Source organism: Ovis aries, chromosome 7 (assembly GCF_016772045.2).
Source record: "Ovis aries strain OAR_USU_Benz2616 breed Rambouillet chromosome 7, ARS-UI_Ramb_v3.0, whole genome shotgun sequence".
Lineage (NCBI taxonomy): Eukaryota > Metazoa > Chordata > Mammalia > Artiodactyla > Bovidae > Ovis > Ovis aries.
The window spans coordinates 12478414-12497140 of record NC_056060.1 but is presented as its reverse complement, the minus strand read 5'-3'; the positions used below and the strand labels follow the sequence as shown (position 1 = coordinate 12497140).

The window sequence follows — 18727 nt, the reverse complement described above, 5'->3', positions numbered from 1 at the left end:
CGACTTAGCAACTGAACATCCATGCACACTTTATTTTATCCTCTGCCTGGAACAAGCTGGCAGGACAGGTGAGGTAAATCTAGCTCTGACCGTCACTAGAACATCAGGGGCTGCGCGGGTGGCAGGCAGGGCTTTCCTCTCCCTCCTCTACAGCTCAGGGCCTCTCTCATGCATGGTTCCATTAGAACAGGAGGGAGAAGGAATTAGGCTTTGTACCTGACATAGGAGGCTTGTGGCTGAGGCTTGTTTATTTCTGGGCCTACCTTAGAAGTTGATATCGACCCCACAGTTACACAGTGAAAAGCAGACAAGATTTGGCAAGGGTTGCAAAAATCAAATACCTTCAGGGCCTGGGCAGATAAAATTAAGCTGCTGCTGCTAAGTCACTTCAGTCGTGTCTGACTCTGTGTGACCCCAGAGACGGCAGCCTACCAGGCTCCCCCATCCCTGGGATTCTCCAGGCAAGAACACTGGAGTGGGTTGCCATTTCCTTCTCCAATGCATGAAAGTGAAAAGTGAAAGTGAAGTCATTCAGTCATGTCCGACCCTCAGCGACCCCATGGACTGCAGCCTACCAGACTTCTCCATCCATAGGATTTTCCAGGCAAGAGTACTGGAGTGGGGTGCCATTGCCTTGTCCAAAATTAAGCTAAATCAGCTCTATTCAAAATCAGTGGAGAGTAACAAGGGCTATGTCTGGACAGAGAATGAATGACTCATTAATAAGCATTCCATCTAAAATAATTTTAAAATATTAAAGACAAACAAAATGAGGCAAAGGGCTGATTTGACCTACTACTACTTTGCAACCTCTAATAAAGTAACAAGCTTCAGGAGGAAGTCTCTGAAGGTCTCTTATACTCAGGTTCCTCATTTATAAAACCAAGAAAGACAAACTTCCTCATGGGGTGCTGTAAGAGGTACAATGAGAACTTGTGGGGAAGCACTTGGATTCGTCAGATATTGAACTGTGTTACTGTCCAAGACCTTTTGCTTATATTGTTTTGTTTTAATTCTTTTTTTTTACCTTTTTATTTTTTTATTTTTATTTTTACTTTATTTTACTTTACAATACTGTGTAGGTTTTGCCATACATTGACATGAATCCAGCACGGGTGTATATGCGTTCCCAAACATGAACCCCCCTCCCACCTCCCTCCCCATAACATCTCTCTGGGTCATCACCATGTACCAGCCCCAAGCATGCTGTATCCTGCGTCGGACATAGACTGGCAGTCTATACATACAGTATACATGTTACAATGCCATTCTCCCAAATCATCCCACCCTGTCCCTCTCCCTCAGAGTCCAAAAGTCCATTATACACATCTGTGTCTTTTTTGCTGTCTTGCATACAGGGTCGTCATTGCCATCTTCCTAAATTCCATATATATGTGTTAGTATACTGTATTGGTGTTTTTCTTTCTGGCTTACTTCACTCTGTATAATCGGCTCCAGTTTCATCCATCTCATCAGAACTGATTCAAATGTATTCTTTTTAACGGCTAAGTAATACTCCATTGTGTATATGTACCACAGCTTTCTTATCCATTCACCTGCTGATGGACATCTAGGTTGTTTCCATGTCCTGGCTATTATAAACAGTGCTGCAATGAACATTGGGGTACATGTGTCTCTTTCAATTCTGGTTTCCTCGGTGTGTATGCCCAGCAGTGGGATTGCTGGGTCATAAGGTAGTTCTATTTGCAATTTTTTAAGGACTCTCCACACTGTTCTCCATAGTGGCTGTACTAGTTTGCATTCCCACCAACAGTGTAGGAGGGTTCCCTTTTCTCCACACCCTCTCCAGCATTTATTGCTTGCAGATTTTTGGATCGCAGCCATTCTGACTGGTGTGAAGTGGTACCTCATTGTGGTTTTGATTTGCATTTCTCTAATAATGTGTTTTAATTCTTTATATCATTTATAGAATTTTTTTAAACTGACTATGCAATTGTCACTGGTGGAAATGAGCAAAATAAGCCCCCAAACATTCCATGACACTTCCTCTCTCCAAGCCAGTGACTGGAGCCATACCTGCAACAGGGGGTGACACTTCAGGGTGGTATCACTTCAGAGACAGGATTTTAGCGTCACAGTCAGGTACCTATCCAGAAGGGCCTGGGGTCTAGAGGACAGGTCAAATAGGCCTTATCAGAGGGCTTCAGTGCAACCACTCAGGAATCCACACAGTATCAGTACAATTAACAACTGCTCTCTAAATAAGTGTGAAACAGCCCACCGAGTAAAACTCACCCTGTCAAATCTGATTTTTAAAAAGGGATGTCAACTGAAGCAATAGAGAGGGTTTGTTTATTTTCCGCTTATCAATTGAAAAAGACTAAAAAATGTATTATCCAATGCTGGTGAAGACACTGGTGATAGCGGGTAAATCTGATATAGCAGCAAAGTGACCCTGCTAAACGATAAGTCAGATCAAGTCTCTCCACGCTCCAAACATTCCAGTGGCTTCCCATCTCACTCAGAGGAAAAGCTCCAATGATAGTCTGCCAGCATTGCTTGAAGAGCAAAAACTGAAATCTACCTAATCAGTGATGAACTACTGGTTACATAAAGGATTTCTCATCTTTCCAGTAGTCAATCATATAGTAGCTAAAAGAAATCAGTTCAGTTCAGTCGCTCAGCCATGTCCGACTCTTTGTGACTCCATGAACTGCAGCATGCCAGGCTTCCCTGTTCATCACCAACTCCTGGAGCTTGCTCAAACTCATGTCCATCGAGTTGGTGATACCATCCAACCATCTCATCCTCTGTTGTCCCCTTCTCCTCCTGTCTCCAGTCTTTCCCAGCATCAGGGTCTTTTCCAATGAGTCCGTTCTTTGCAACAGGTGGCCAAAGTATTGCAGTTCAGCTTCAGCATCAGTCCTTCCAATGAATATTCAGAACTGATTTCCTTTAGGATGGACTGGTTTGATCTCCTTGCAGTCCAAGGGACTCTCCGGCGTCTTCTCCAACACCACAGTTCAAAAGTATCAATTCTTCTGCGCTCAGCCTTCTTTATGGTCCAGTTCTCACATCCATACATGACTGTTGGAAAAACCATAGCTTTGACTAGATGGACCTTTGTCGGCAAAGTGATGCCTATGCTTTTTAATACACTGTCTAGGTTGGTTATAGCTTTTCTTCCAAGGAGCATGTGTTTTTTAATTTCATGGCTGCAGTCACCATCTGCAGTGATTGTGCAGCCCAAGAAAAGAAAGTCTCTCACTGTTTCCACTGTTTCCCCATCTATTTGCCATGAAGTGATGGGACTGGATGCCATGATCTTTGTTTTTTGAATGTTGAGTTTTAAGCCAGCCTTTTCACTCTCCTCTTTCACTTTCATCAAGAGGCTCTTTAGTTCCTTTTCACTTTCTGCCGTAAGGATGGTATCATCTGTGTATCTGAGGTTATTGATATTTCTCCCGGCAATCTTAGTTCCAGCTTGTGCTTCATCCACCCCAACATTTCACACAATGTACTCTGCATATAAATTAAATAAGCAGGGTGACAATACACAGCCTTGACATACTCCTTTCCCAATTTGAAACCAGTCTGTTGTTCCATGTTGCATTCTAACTGTTGGTTCCTGACCTGCATACAGATTTCTTAGGAGGCAGGTAAGGTGGTCTGGTATTCCCATCTCGTTAAGAATTTTCCACAGTTTGTTGTGATTCACACAGTTAATAAATAGACATAAAACTAAAAGGAATGACACCCAGAATGCCAGCTTCATGAGGTATGGGACTCTGCCTGACCAGTTCATGGCTGTCTGCCTAGTGCCTGCACAAAGTAGGAACTCAAGAACTGTTTGTTGACTAAATATTCTTAGCACAGTAAATGCCCTGCCCATAGTAAGTCCAATCATAATATATTTCTGGAGAAACACTTCTGCAGAGACTATATAAGAATGGATGTACTTTTGTCACCAGCAAATATAGAATGAATAAAACCAACCAAACAAACAAACCTTGTACTATATCTCTCAAACCCAGTGACTGGAATCATACTTAAGGCAGGGAGATAAATTTTCACTAAATTTTCACTTCATGTATTTTGAAACAATTTGAATTTTTCCCATATAAATGAATTAATTCTGTAACTTTTAATTATTATCATTATTTATTTACTGGCTACCTTGGGTCTCAGTTGCATCATATGGGACCTTTTGCATGGCATGTGGACTCTAGTTGTGATGCACAGGCTTAGCGGCTCTGTGGCATATGGCATCTTAGTTCCCTGGCCAGGGATCAACCCTGTATCCCCTTCATTGCAAGGCAGATTCTCAACCACTGGACCACCCCTCAGGTAAGTCTTTTTTATAACTTTCTAAAAGCGGGCACAATAAAGCACAGAAATGGTATGGACCTAACAGAAGCAGAAAATATTAAGTAGAGGTGGCAAGAATACACATAACAACTATACAAAAAAGATCTTAATGACCCAGACAACCACAGTAGTATGATCACTCACCTTGAGCCAGACATCCTGGAATGTGAAGTCAACTGGGCCTTAGAAACCATCACTACAAACAAAGCTAGTCAAAGTGATGGAATTACAGTTGAACTATTTCAAATCCTAAAAGATGACGCTGTTAAAGTGCTGCACTCAACATGCCAACAAATTTGGAAAACTCAGCAGTGGCCACAGGACTGGAAAAGGTCAGTTTTCATTCCAATCCCAAAGAAAGGCAATGCCAAAGAAAATTCAAACTACCGCACAATTGCACTCATCTCACATGCTAGCAAATGCTCAAAATTCTCCAAGCCAGGCTTCAACAGTACATGAACTGAACAGAGAACTTCCAGCTGTTCAAGCTGGATTTAGAAAAGGCAGAGGAACTAGAGATCAAATTGCCAACATCTGCTGTGTCATAAAAAATGCAAGAGAGTTCCAGAAAAACATCTACTTCTGCTTTATTGACTACTCCACAGCCTTTGACTGTGTGGATCACGACAAACTGTGGAAAATTCTTAAAAGAGATGGGAATATGAGACCACCTTACCTGTCTCCTGAGAAATCTGTATGCAGGTCAAGAAGCAACAGTTAGAACCAGACATGGAACAGACTGGTTTCAAATTGGGAAAGGAGTATGTCAAGGCTGTATACCGTCACCCTGCTTATTTAACCTATATGCAGAGTACCTCACGCGAAATGTAGATGAAGCACAAGCTGGAATCCAGACTGCTGGGAGAAATATCAATAACCTCAGATACACAGATGACACCACCCTCATGGCAGAAAGCGAAGAAGAACTGAAGAGCCTCTTGATGAAAGTGAAAGAGGAGAGTGAAAAGGCTGGCTTAAAACTCAACATTCAAAAAACAAAGATCATGGCATCCAGTCCCATCACTTCATGGCAAATAGATGGGGAAACAGTGGAAACAGTGAGAGACTTTCTTTTCTTGGGCTGCACAATCACTGCAGATGGTGACTGTAGCCATGAAATTTAAAAACACATGCTCCTTGGAAGAAAAGCTATAACCAACCTAGACAGTGTATTAAAAAGCATAGACATCACTTTGCCGACAAAGGTCCATCTAGTCAAAGCTATGGTTTTTCCAACAGTCATATATGGATGTGAGAACTGGACCATAAAGAAGGCTGAGCGCAGAAGAATTGATACTTTTGAACTGTGGTGTTGGAGAAGACGCCGGAGAGTCCCTTGGACTGCAAGGAGATCAAACCAGTCCATCCTAAAGGAAATCAGTTCTGAATATTCATTGGAACGACTGATGCTGAAGCTGAACTGCAATACTTTGGCCGCCTGATGCGAAGAATGGACTCATTGGAAAAGACCCTGATGCTGGGAAAGATTGAAGACAGGAGGAGAAGGGGACAACAGAGGATGAGATGGTTGGATGGCATCACCGACTCGATGGACATGAGTTTGAGCAAGCTCCAGGAGTTGGTGATGAACAGGGAAGCCTGGCATGTTGCAGTTCATGGAGTCGCAAAGAGTCAGACATGACTGAGTGACTGAACTGAACTGACTGAAAAAAATAGTTTTGTTTTGCTTTATCTGCTTTTTCAGTGAAAGATATTACCAAAGTTTTAAGAGGGTGAGGGGAGAGCCTGGAAAGAGAGATGTAGGCCTATATTATGAGAAGCCTTTAAAAATTTAGACTTTATATCATTTTTCAAAGGAGAGGATGTTCTAAATTAAAACGTTCAGTTCTACTTTCTCAGACAAATGTAGCATCCACCAAATTTTCTGTTTTCTCTCTTTGACCTTTTTCCTAACAACCTCTCTTCCTGCCTCCTATCTTCTTTCCACAAATATATATTCAGTGTCACATTCCAGACTCTGGGGATCCAACTGTGGATAAGATTCACCCCTATTCACAGAGCAGAGATGAAGTTAATTGAAACTGCAATTGTATAAAATTGTTTTTTTCAATGAGTCCATTATTTTAGACTGAGAAAGCTTTGCCGTTTTCTCAAATGCTGTGGGAAAAACTGAAGGAGGACTGAGAGGGAGATCAGAATTTCTTTATGAAATATACTGCAAAGAAAGAAAGATATGTAGGAATAAACCTACAGATTAAGAAACTTTAGACATATATCAAGAGATTGCAATGTCTGGATGTTACTTGGATCCTAATTCAAACAACCAAAGTGTAAAAAAGTAAAACTTAAGATATTTATGAGTCAACTGGATATTTGAAAGTTGACTAGGTATTTGATGAAAATAGGGGTTTACTGCTATTTATTTTAAATGTGATAATAGTACTGTAATTGTTATGGACTTAAGTCTCTCCCTTTCAAGAGGATGAGAAGACAAGTCAGATTGGGAGAAAATATTTGCAAAATACATATCTGATAAGGGACCATTATCCAAAATAAGGGCTTCCCTGGTGGCTCAGATAGTAAAGAATCTGCCTGCAATGCGGGAGACTTGGGTTCAATCCCTGGGTTGGAAAGATCCCCTGGGGGAGGGCACAGCAACCCACTCCAGTATTCTTCTGGAGAATCCTACAGTCCATGGGGTCACAAAGAGTAGGACACAACTGAGCAACTAAGCACACACACATCCAAAATATACAAACCACACTTAAAACTTAACAAGAAGAAAGCAAATGATCTGATTAAAAAATGGGCAAAACACCGGAACAGACACTTTACCAAATTAGATATACAGATGGCAAGTAAGCACATGACAAGATGTTCAAAATCATATGTCACTGCTGCTGCTGCTGCTGCTAAGTCGCTTCAGTTGTGTCCGACTCTGTGCAACCCCATGGACAGCAGCCCACCAGGCTGGGATTCTCCAGGCAAGGACCCTGGAGTGGGTTGCCATTTCCTTGTGAAAAGTGAAAGTGAAATCGCTCAGTCGTATCTGACTCTTCGAGACCCCATGGACTGCAGCCTACCCCGCTCCTCCATCCATGGGATTTTCCAGGCAAGAGTACTGGAGTGGGGTGCCATTGCCTTCTCCTCATATATCACTAGGGAACTGCAAATTAAAACAATGATATACCACTATTTACCTATTACCTATATACCTATTTACCTATTACTATAGTCAAAATCCAGAACACTGACAACATCAAATGCTGGTGAGAAGGTAGAGCATCAGGAATACGTAACAGTACAACCACCAATGCTGCTGCTGCTGCTAAATCGCTTCAGTCGTGTCCAACTCTGTGCGACCCCAGAGATGGCAGCCCACCAGGCTCCCCCTTCCCTGGAATTCTCCAGGCAAGAACACTGGAGTGGGTTGCCATTTCCTTCTCCAATGCATGAAAGTGAAAAGTGAAAGTGAAGTCACTCAGTCATGTCTCTTAGTGACCCCATGGACTGCAGCTCACCAGGCTCCTCTGTCTGTGGGATTCTCCAGCCAAGAGTACTTGAGTGGGTTGCCATTGCCTTCTCCACATAAACAGACATGAAAGAACTTTAATGCATATTAAAGAAATGAAAGAACTTGGTAATGCATATTACCAAGCAAAAGAAGCCAAACTGAAAGGACTACCTACTGTATGATTCCAACTATATGACATTCTGGAAAAGCAAAATCATGAAGAAAGTAAAAGCATCAGTGGTTCCTGGAAGTCATTGAAGAGGGAGGGATAAAAAGAGCAAAGAGGATTTTTAGAGCGGTGAAACTATTCTGTATAATGCTACAATGCTAGATATATGTCACCATGCATTTGTCAAAACCCACAGAATGTACAGCACCAAGAGCGAACCCTATAATAAACTATGGACTTTGGGTGATAATGCTGTGTCAGTGTAGGTTCATAGAGTATAACAAATGTATCACTCTGGTGCTGGGACGTTGACAGTGGTGGAGGCTGTGTGTGCTAGACAGAGGATATGAGAACTCTCTGTTCTTTCACTCCATTTCACTGTGAACCTAAAAGTGCTCTAAAAATAAATCCTATTCATCAAAAAATCCTTCTCTTTTAGGGATACATAATAAAATATTTACGGATAAGATGTTATGCAATCTGTGATATGCATCAAAACAAAATGTTGGAGAGAAGTGGGTAGGGTATAAATGAAAGAGGACTGAGAATTGAGCTGACAGTAGAAACGAGGTGAAGGGTATGTGGGGGTTTATTATGCTGCTCCCCATCTTTGTCTATGTTTGAACATCTTCAGTATTAAGACAAATGGGACATATCTACAATTTCTTTGGCCTTCTACTTTGGTGAAAATAGAGGAATAAGGTGGAATGATGAGGGAAAGCAGATAGCCTGGAGCTTAGAAGTATGATTTGTCACTGGACAAGGTCTAGACTAGAGAAGGCAGGGAGGAAGACATAGGGCAAAGGACAGTATAGGAGATGGAAAGGGAGGGAAGAACAGAAAAGGAATGTGGACTCACTGCCTTCCCCTCACTTTCTCTCTTCCCCTTTTCCTCACTCATTCCTTATCTTTCCTCTCTGTAGGTGAAAAATCATATGGGGAACTTAACAGTGAACCAATCCATGAAATTTCAATTCAGTCAGCATGGCCTTAGAATCTACATTTCAACACATGCTGTAGGAGATTGGATGGGTATCTGAACCTCCCTTGAGCCCCAATACCTGGCTTCTGTGAGCAGCATGTTATTTCTGTCACTAACCTTTACTCTGCCAAACTGGAGACCAAATCACTCTGCCTTTCAAAGCCTCTGTGACAGTGGTCCACTGTTTCAAAGCAGGAAAAAATAAAGAGGATGACAAATTATGCAAAAAGAAGTTGTTTATTGATTTCCTTTAATGTATGTGTGGAAACATGCAAATGCAAAAGGTCTCCTGAGTGGGAAAAAGAAATTCATTAGCCTGCTCTGACTTGAAAGACACATCCTTTCAGACCTTCTAACTCTTTGTGCTAATGTTCTCTGATTTTATATTCACTGAACAACCTTTTGTTGTTTAATGGAATTCTACTAAGAATTAAAAAACAGAAACACTTACCAGTTGCCTCAAGTGATATGGTCCTCTTGATAGTTTTACCTTTCATCATCAATTTTAATCAACTGTCCTTTTGCTTCCCAGGTTTCCTGAAAGCCTGTATTCAGAAGATGTGATTACCCATCAGCAAACTAATATATTCAATCTTTAGTACTGGGTAAGGTAACGAATCAGGCCGTGGAACTGAGCTGGAACTGAGCACAGGGCTGTTGTCACACATTAGGGGTAACTCAACAACTCCCTTACCCACACGTTCTTGGCCACATCCCTCCAACTAGGGAAAGAATTTTAAACTATAACAAAGTAATCAGGATGCAGCCTTACTTACCTAGAGTCCAGTGCCTGCTCAAGCACAGCAGTCTTGAGATGGTGGGACCAGCCAAGCTGGAAGAGGAGTTCTGAAGTAAATAAGGCAGTCTGTCCTTGGCCCCTGATTCTGCCAGGGACATGCCCATGGACTGATGTGCTGTCCTCTGCCTCCTCTGATAGAAGGAGGAGACAGGAAAGAACTACAGCGACTGGAGCCCACACTCTCCCACAGAACAAACTGTGACTAGTCAGACTCAGTTGTTCAGTTCAAAACATCCTCCCTCCTTGACCCACCCCCTACCACACCCCATCAGGGAAGATCAGAAGAAAAGGAGGCAAAGGCCCAAAGCCTTCTAGATGCCTTTCTGTTCCCACTTGTAACCTCTGTGGTACAGAATTGTTCTTTGAACCATAACTAGCCAGGGGCCTGCTGGCATTCATTCAGGCTTATCTCTAGCTGACATTTCCTGGCTCCCAAGAGGTTAGAAAGAAAGTCTCTTCTTGTCCCCTCAAAGACCTCGCTGAGGCATAGGCTGCTATGGGGACACTGGGTGGCCAGAGGTGAGGCAGACAAGGACCCATGATGCCTCACAGAAAAGCCTAAGTGCAAATCCTCAGCAGTGACCTTGGCCAGGGCAAGGGAACTGACTGAACCCTCTCCCTGCTTCCCTCAAAAGCTGCTGCTAAGTCGCTTCAGTCGTGTCCGACTCTGTGCGAGGGACAAAGTGAGCATCTGGGCCGAGGAGACCAAGAGGGAAAGTCTTGATATGGAAACTGGCTCACGTCAGCTACGAAAAATACACAGTATGCTTATGGGCACTACTCAAGCAGGGATTACTTAAAAAAGAGTAGGAAGAGGGGTCTGTCACCTGGTTCAGAGGATATGAGTCGGGGTCTGAAGAGGGACGGGGAAGAGGGGCAAATACCAGTGAGGGTCAAGCTGGTGCACCAACGGGCCCAGGTGAGTGAGGAGACAGACTATGAACAGGTCATGGGGTTACCCAGATAATTGAGGCCCATGAGTCAACGGGAGGCAGGTGGGCAGAAGGCCAGAAACAAAAAGGAAGAGCCCGGGAACGGGGAAAGAGAGAAGAGGCGGTCATAGCCCAGGGCCCGGCGAAGTCGAGGTCCTGTGGGGAGAGAGGTCGGTGGCGGTCGTGTCAAAATCTTTGTGATGAGAGACGCTGAGCAAGACAAGCCCGGTAGCTTCTCGCGGAATCAGCGCCCCGCCCACAAAGTCCTTAAAGCCCCGCCCCAAGCGACTCGCGCATCCCGGGCGCTGAGTTCCGTTTCGTCGCGCGGCCCTATAGTTCCGGCTGCTGCGAGCGGGCGGAAAGTTTTTGCGGACGGACTGGGTCGGTGATGGGCACGGGGTCAGTGGAGGAGGCCGGAGTGCCTAGGCTGCTTTTGATTGTTTTTTAGAGCTGCAGGAGAAGGGGTCCGCGGCGGGGAACAGCGCGGGGCCAACGCCCGGCTTTTCTGCTGCCTGGGTGCCAGTTCTGCGCCTCTCTTCATTGTGCGGCGCTGGAGCTCCGCACAAGCACACCATTTCGGTCCCCTGCCCCAGGCCCCCTTCGCCTCCTCTTCTCATAAGAAAGACTTCTAGATCTCAAAATTTTTTGAGTGATTTTTAAGGTAAAAACACAACCCCAAGCAGACGCGATCCAAATCCAGGAGTTCTGTATTTCCAGGTTGGCACTTGAGAGGTGAAGTTCTAACTGAAAAAGGTGGAGGGACTCAACCGGGCAAGGGATGCCAGGCCAACAGAGAAACTTAAGAGTGGGTTAGTGGATCCCTAGAAATTCGAGTGGAATCACGCCTTAAGAGCGGTAAGAATCAGTTCTTTATGAATAAACTAATTGTCTCCTTCTGGTAAGAATTAAAAATATGTAGCTGATGGAGATGGCTACATCAAGGGGCTAAGAGCTTTTCTCAAGAGTAGACTGTTCTGGAGAAAAGAAGGCTACCAGTTGTCTTAAGCATCGTTTGCAAACAGTACTTACGACAAGTGTGGGGGTGGGGTGAAAGGTAAGAATCAACCCAAGAGAGACAAAACCGTGTTTTCACAGAATTACTGGACTGTGTGGGGAGGGATTTTTTTCCTTTTAATCAGGCCTAGGCTGCTTGAGTGAACCATTCTTCAAGAATATTCACTTCAATCTTTTACTTCTGTGTTTACAACCTGAGTTCTGAATTGATTTCCTATGACTCTGCTATTGTTAAGGAGGTATGTTTGGGGGTGGACACACGCGCATCAGTGGGAAGAGCCAGCTCCAGAGGTGCCTTCCTAGAAGGCAAGACTGCAGACTGTGGTCACCCATTACAGCAGACTTACAGCAGATTTCATGAGCTGGATGGAAATGCTTTCTTATATATGGTCTAAATCTGTGTCCCCTGATTCTCATTCTCCTAAGAGATGAGGTCAGTACTGCTCATCCCCAACTTTCAGTAACTTTCATAAAGGCCTGTATGCTTGAGTGGGAATACCATAGGAGGTGGATAAACTCTGTGTAGGCAGAGGCATAGGAGTTCCTGATACCTCTGCGTGAAGGAGGAAGTGTGTTTCTGGCGTGCAGAGTTAAAAATTGTAATGTGTTTTGCCAAAAATTAATGTTATAGCTGGTACTGAGAATTATCAAGTTTTGTCAAGTACATACAATATGGCAATTGTGGGAAAGTCTTTTGTTCCTTTTTTTTTTTTTTTTTTTTTTTTGCCACACTGCCTGTGGAATCTTAATTCCCGGACCAGAGATAGAACCCACGTCCCCTGCAGTGGAAGCCGGGAATCTTAACCACTGGACCACCAGGGAGGTTCTGATGTGATGGGTTCTTCAGAGACACTGATGGGCAAGAACTCACACTGCCCCTGCTCCTGTTGAGCTTGTGGTCTAATGTAGTGTAGTTGAACCAGGATTGCACAGAACCTCACTTCTTGAACAACACAGCTGAGATCCAAAAAGGGTCTGGAAAGATGAGTAGATGAAATAGTACTAAGTTGATAAGCCTCAGTGCATGCATTTGACTCTCGAAGAAACTCTCTGAGCCTGTTAACTTTGGACACAGTTTTAACAAGCTGGATTACTTGGCTTTCTAGCTCATAGTTTCCAAAAGCCCAAAATTGAAAAGGAGGATGATTACAGAGACAAGTAGAATGCAAACTGATGGTCCAAAAATTGGTTATGAAGAGGAGGCATCAAAACACAACAGCCTGGATCCCTTGAGTAAAAGGCAATGTTTCTGGGTTTGTTCTACGTAATACTTGTTCCATGGGACCTTAACTGATGATCAGAGAAGGATTAAATGGGAAAGTTTAAGTTAGCAACTTAAACTGAATTCTTTGCTGTAGAGTTTCTGTGTCTTTTGTGTTTATTTTTGGCTGTGCTAGGTCTTTGTTACTGTGTGGGCTTTTTTCTAGTTGCAGCAAGTGGGAGCCCCTCTTTGTTGCAGTGCCAGGGCTTCTCATTGCGGTGGCTTCTCTTATTGCAGAGCAAGACTCTGGGGTGCACGGGCTTCAGTAGTTGTGGTTCCTGGCTTTAGGGCACAGGCTCAATAGTTGTAGCACACGGGCTTAGTTGCTCCGTGATGTGTGGGATCTGCCCAGACCAGAGCTTGCACCCATGTCTCCCACTTTGGCAGGTGCATTCTTTACCACTGAGCCACCAGGGAAGCCCTCGGTGTCTTTAGTAAGACCTGAACTCATTTGTCTTGGAACATCCGTCCAGGAGAGTGTTTTGCAGCACACACTTGGAAGAATGGTAGTGTAAATTAAAACATCAGGGCAGCAATGTGCTGGGCAGTATTAATGTTTATAGTTGTGTTGAATGCATGAGGCATTACTGTATTTGAAATGTATCTAGGCCATTATGTGGTAAAAAGGCTTTTCCTACTTAACCTGAGCCCCTGATCCCCCTTTATAACATTGTTTCTGTGATCCCTAATGTCCTGAATTCCCAACAGCCTTTTTACAAATAGAATTTGAGAATATCACATATTTGCAGTTGGACACTACTAAAACATGCAGTGTTTTGAAGTACCAAAAAGAACTTAAGTGAACATTTAATTTCTAACTTATTTATGTCCATCTTGAGACTTCTCTAATTAAATATATGCAGTATGATTTTTATGAAGTTGTAATCAGTATATACATATAGTCCTATGACCTGCTTTTCTCAGTTGCTGATACTTTATATAAATATTTCTGATATTGATGTGTCATTTATTTATAACTATATGATATTTCACTGTGTGACTAGACTATAGTTTTCTTAATAATAGAGTAGCAGCAGCAAGAGCAGGTCTATATATCTGTAAACTTTTTTATTTCTGAGTACAGAAATGTTTTCTTCATACTGATTCTCAATTCATAATTTTAAAGAGCTTTTTGTTTTCCCTTTTTCCATTTTGACTTTCACACAGTTTCATGAGATAATGCCAGCTGTCATACATATCCTTTTGTATTAGTATTTATTTTATTTATTTGTGGCTGTCCTGGGTCTTTGTTGCAGTACACAGGCTTTCTCTAGTTGCGATGGGCTCAGTAGTTGCAGCTCAATAGTTGCAGTGCATGGGCTTAGTCACCCCTGGGCATGTGGAATCTTCCCAGACCAGGGATCAAACCCATGTCCCCCTGCATTGGCAGGAGGGTTCTTTAACACTAGAACCACCTGGGAAGCCCCCTGTCATACATATTCTTAAGTTTGTTCTTTTCCTTCGTATTTAAAACACCGTTGCTGATGTGTCTATAATGAGTACTGCTGAGGCAACTGGTTGCTTCTGCCATACTTAATGATTTCCTGCTTTGTCTAGTTTGAACTATAACTTTACTAGCCCTTTCACTGTATATTTTGCATTCAGTTTTTTTAATGAGGACATCAAGCAACGAGATAATTCAGCAAACACTTGCCCAAATACTGCTGTATTGAGTAGGATAGCCCCCCAAAATGGTTGATTGTCAAAAAACACCACAAGACGACTAGAAATGTTCTAGAAATGTTCTTTAGTAAATTAAGTGTTAGAGAGGCCATGTAGGAATGTTTGTTATTTTAAGTTATATGACATTTGAAAATCTTCAACTCAGGGGCTACTTGAATTTAATATTTTGTTTTATTTTATTTTTACTAGAGGTAACTTAAGATGATCCTTGATTTATAGCCATTTAGTGGGTGATTCTGGGAGTGGTCCTCATACAGAGGACCTAGATCAGCAAAGCTGCTTGCTTCCCTCTGATGTCCCTGCAGATTTGCCCTTACCTCAACTTGATAGGGTTTGCCTTCACTTGTTTCTAGCAAGTTTGGTTAAAATTATGATGAAAAGTAAAGGATCTGCCTGCAACATCGGGGACCCAGGTTCAATCCCTGTATTGGGAAGATGCCCTGGAGAAGGGAATGGCAACCCACTCCAGATTATTGCTTGGAGAATTCCATGGACAGAGGAGCCTGACAGGTCCACAAAGTTGCAAATAGTCAGACATGACTGAGCGAATAACACACACACATGCGCGATGAAAAAAACGCATTTTTTTCCATGACATGAAAGACCTAATCATGTTTGTTTTCTGCAGCATTTCTCTATAGCTTTCTGTCTGCATTCGGATTGGGAATACCGGGATCGCTTTCATCATGCCTACAGTGGTGGTAATGGACGTATCTCTTTCCATGACCCGACCTGTGTCTATCGAGGGGTCCGAGGAATATCAGCGCAAGCACCTGGCAGCCCATGGTTTGACAATGCTGTTTGAGCACATGGCCACAAATTACAAGCTTGAGTTTACAGCTCTGGTGGTTTTTTCATCCCTCTGGGAGTTGATGGTTCCCTTCACAAGAGATTATAACACCCTACAGGTACTAAAAGGAATGAGTTATTATATGTACGGGGCCCAAATTTATAGGAAGGAAAGCAGTGTTATCATACTGCACTGAATATTTATAACTGGAATTGCTTAATGATAAGTCTCTGAGTATACTATTCTGAATATAACTATAAAACAAGGATTATAAACCAGTAGGCCCTCAGCCTTTGGTAGAGCTCTGAGTCAGAGCTATGAGTTGTTGCCGTAGCCACCTCTCTTGATTTTCTGAAATTCTCTGTGGGAGAATTGTTCCCTAAGTTTCGGGATCTTTAGGTTCAACACTACTATTTTCTACTTTTCTATAAACTTGAGATGAAAAATAGCCCTTCCTTACAAAAGCCTTCATTCTAGAGTAATTCAGGAGTATATTTCCTCCCCAACAAATAGCCTTTGATTTACAGATGCCAAGAAATCCTCATTTTAAAACTGATTGATTAGTGTTATCTTCCAAAGGTTTGTCTATGATATGCCAAAGAATTTACTTTCTGGCAGTATCTCTAAATTATTAATATTTCCAACAATGCCTTGCGCAGTTCCTTGCAGATAGGGAGCAGCAGTCAGTGTTTGTGAAATTAACATGAACAATTTAATAATTGCTAGGCAGTTTAGAAATTCAGGATCAGTGTAGTTTGCTTTTTAAATATAAGTAATAACATTTTGTTAAATCACTTATCTCACTTTTTAAAAAAGTGACTCAAAGTTTTTTTTTTTTTAATTGCACCAGATTTCTTATAAGTAAGCAAACTAAGGACCTTGGATGTTTAGTAGTTTGAAATGTAAAGAATTGCTGTATAGATAGTGCAGAGTGATGATTAAGACCAGGAGCCTTAGAGTCTGACTGACCGGGTTCAAATCTAGATTCTGCCACTTGGGCATAAGACCTGGGAAAATTACCTAATCATTTTGTACCTTAGTTTCCTTACTTTAAAAATAGGTTAATCATCTACAACTTACAGGATGTTATCATGATTAAATGCATGTAAAATGCCTAAGATGGTGGTAGTATTCAGTAAATTTTCCATTATTTTTGTTGATGTGCTTAAACATTTTTCATTTTAACTATTCTGTCAAGATCAATTACAAAAATACAAACTTGATGGGCTATTCAGTCTCACCTGATGAGAGAACAAAATAAAGGGAAGCTCTTTTTTATCATCCTTTACAGCTGAAGAAGTCTGTTTTACCAATTTTCTTTAAGAAAGTGTACTTTGGGCTCTCGGAAATGCAGGGTCCCCTGTGTGACATTCATTCTTTGAACAGTTTATGTTTTTTTCTAGTAACAAATGAAAACAATAAAGAATAATGAAGAATTTTATCTTTCATCCAATCAGGAAGCACTAAGTAATATGGATGATTATGATAAAACCTGCTTGGAGTCTGCGTTAGTTGGTGTTTGCAATATCGTTCAGCAAGAATGGGGTGGCGCAATTCCTTGTCAGGTAAAAGATTAATTCTTTTTCTTTGCCCTAAGTTAAAAGCATTAACCACTGAGGTGCTTCAGTTTTCTTCAGGCTCTAACACAGCATGCATTGTAATTCCCACAAACTATCTCATATGCCATTGGTATCTTTTAAAAGAAGACACCAAATCAACACCAGTATACTCAGAAAGCAGTGCAATTATGTGTTAAGGAAAGCATCTTCCAAGTAAATTGACTTATTGAAGGCTGGTATTATTTGTATAAAGTACAGAGGGCTCGCAGTGGAATTTTAGAACACTCTCTGAAAGGGATGATTATAATTCTGAGCGATAGAATTGTAAACATCTGTACAATATAGTCTGTCTGCATTATTCCAGTGTAGCATTTATTCAGCACACTTTTAACCTTCTCAACTATTGACTCATCTAAAAAGTGAGGTGTATCAATGTCATAAAATCAGTTTCCCTTTCCTTCGAGTCCACAATAGGTCTACGTTAGCATCAAATCAGAGCAGAGTTGTAGCAATTGAGCATTTGCCATAAAGAGGTACTTTGAGAAGTGGTTTATTTTAAAGAAGAAAACCGTAAAGTTGCTACAGGGAAAATCATAATAGTCTACAACAGGAGTCAGGAAACTTTCTGTATTTTAGCCTTTGCAGGTCTGTGGCAGCTCCTCAGCTCTGTTGTAGCATAGAAACAGCCATAGATATTAAGCCATAGATATTAAGTAAATAAATGAGTGTGGCTCTGTTCCAGTAAACTTTGCTTATAGAAATAGTCAGTGGACCATAGTATATGATTTTTTACTATAGGGTCAAATACAGAATTCCTCAGTAGTGTCAGTAGCATCAGTGATATTTGGTTTTTAAATAAATATAAGATTGTAGCTGCCTGCAATCTACAATCTACCCGAATCTACAGTTGGAAAGATTAGGGGTTGACCTAAGTAAAGCATGAAGGAATATGAGAAGCGATGGAACTGGTCTGTATCTTGATTGTAAAAGTGGTTACATCGCTGAACGCACTTGTTGGAACTCATAGAACTATATACAGATAAGGGTGAGTTTTATTGCATGTAAATTGTATCTCAGTAAACCCAGCTTCTTCTTAAGCTTTTTTCTCTTTTCTTACCGTAAAACTATACTGTTGATAGAGTATGAAGTCATGAGTTGGTGAAGACCCTGAGCTACTACAATAAGGTTAAAAATCAGATCACTTTAGTGGACACTTGCTGAAAAAAGCCAATAAATACGTTTTATTTCTTTTCAGAAACTAAAATCTTTGGCACCTTACTTCATAAACATTATTTGGTACATTACAGACTGTCTAACTTCCTAACTATAATGAAAAGTAAAGTTTTGTTGTTAATACCCTCCAAACTGAAAGCTAGCAGATAACACAGTTAGTTTCATTTGCTACTTCTTCAGTGTTTGAAGAAACTCAGAAAGTACGTAAGAGCCAGACCTTGTGCACCATGCAGACTTGTGCCTTTTAATGTTTTCTTCTTCCTTTGCAAAAAGGAAGAATCTGAATTTGAGATATACTCTACCCTGAGGGCAAGGAGCTGGGCCTGGATCCACTTAGACTTGCTTGGTGAGTTTTGGGGTGAACCAGGTCCAAAACACAGTGGAAGTTATTAGTGATTGTTTTTATAATCAGTTAATATCAAATGGATTTGTTTTAATATGGAATATTTTTAGCCAATTTTTTAGAAAGCTGGACTATGTCGTCATTAGCTGAGTAAATCT

The 18727-nt window shown here is 41.7% G+C and overlaps 2 protein-coding genes across 10 annotated transcripts in view; one reads left to right on the top strand and one right to left on the bottom strand.

Moving 5' to 3' along the window:
* The window catches only part of SLC24A1 (solute carrier family 24 member 1), a 52917-nt gene extending 41971 nt beyond the window's left edge, over positions 1–10946 (bottom strand). For 3 of the 7 annotated variants that reach the window (XM_060418869.1, XM_042252055.2, XM_060418868.1), the window contains exons 1-3: positions 10714–10946; positions 9732–9787; positions 9407–9500 (exon numbers count right to left, since the gene is read on the bottom strand). The gene's annotated coding sequence lies outside the window, so the exon portion shown is untranslated. Of the gene's footprint in view, positions 1–9406; positions 9501–9731 lie in introns of all 7 variants that reach the window. The other 4 variants (XM_060418866.1, XM_027971509.3, XM_060418870.1 and 1 more) reach the window with 2 other exon arrangements.
* A 99-nt stretch (positions 10947–11045) lies between these two features.
* The window catches only part of INTS14 (integrator complex subunit 14), a 32993-nt gene continuing 25311 nt past the window's right edge, over positions 11046–18727 (top strand). For 2 of the 3 annotated variants that reach the window (XM_004010240.6, XM_042252057.2), the window contains exons 1-3: positions 11046–11541; positions 15273–15552; positions 16892–16999. In XM_004010240.6, coding sequence (XP_004010289.1) covers positions 15331–15552; positions 16892–16999 — 330 coding nt within the window. In that variant the 5' untranslated portion in view covers positions 11046–11541; positions 15273–15330. The remainder of the gene's footprint in view (positions 11542–15272; positions 15553–16891; positions 17000–18727) is intronic. The other variant, XM_004010239.6, reaches the window with a different exon arrangement.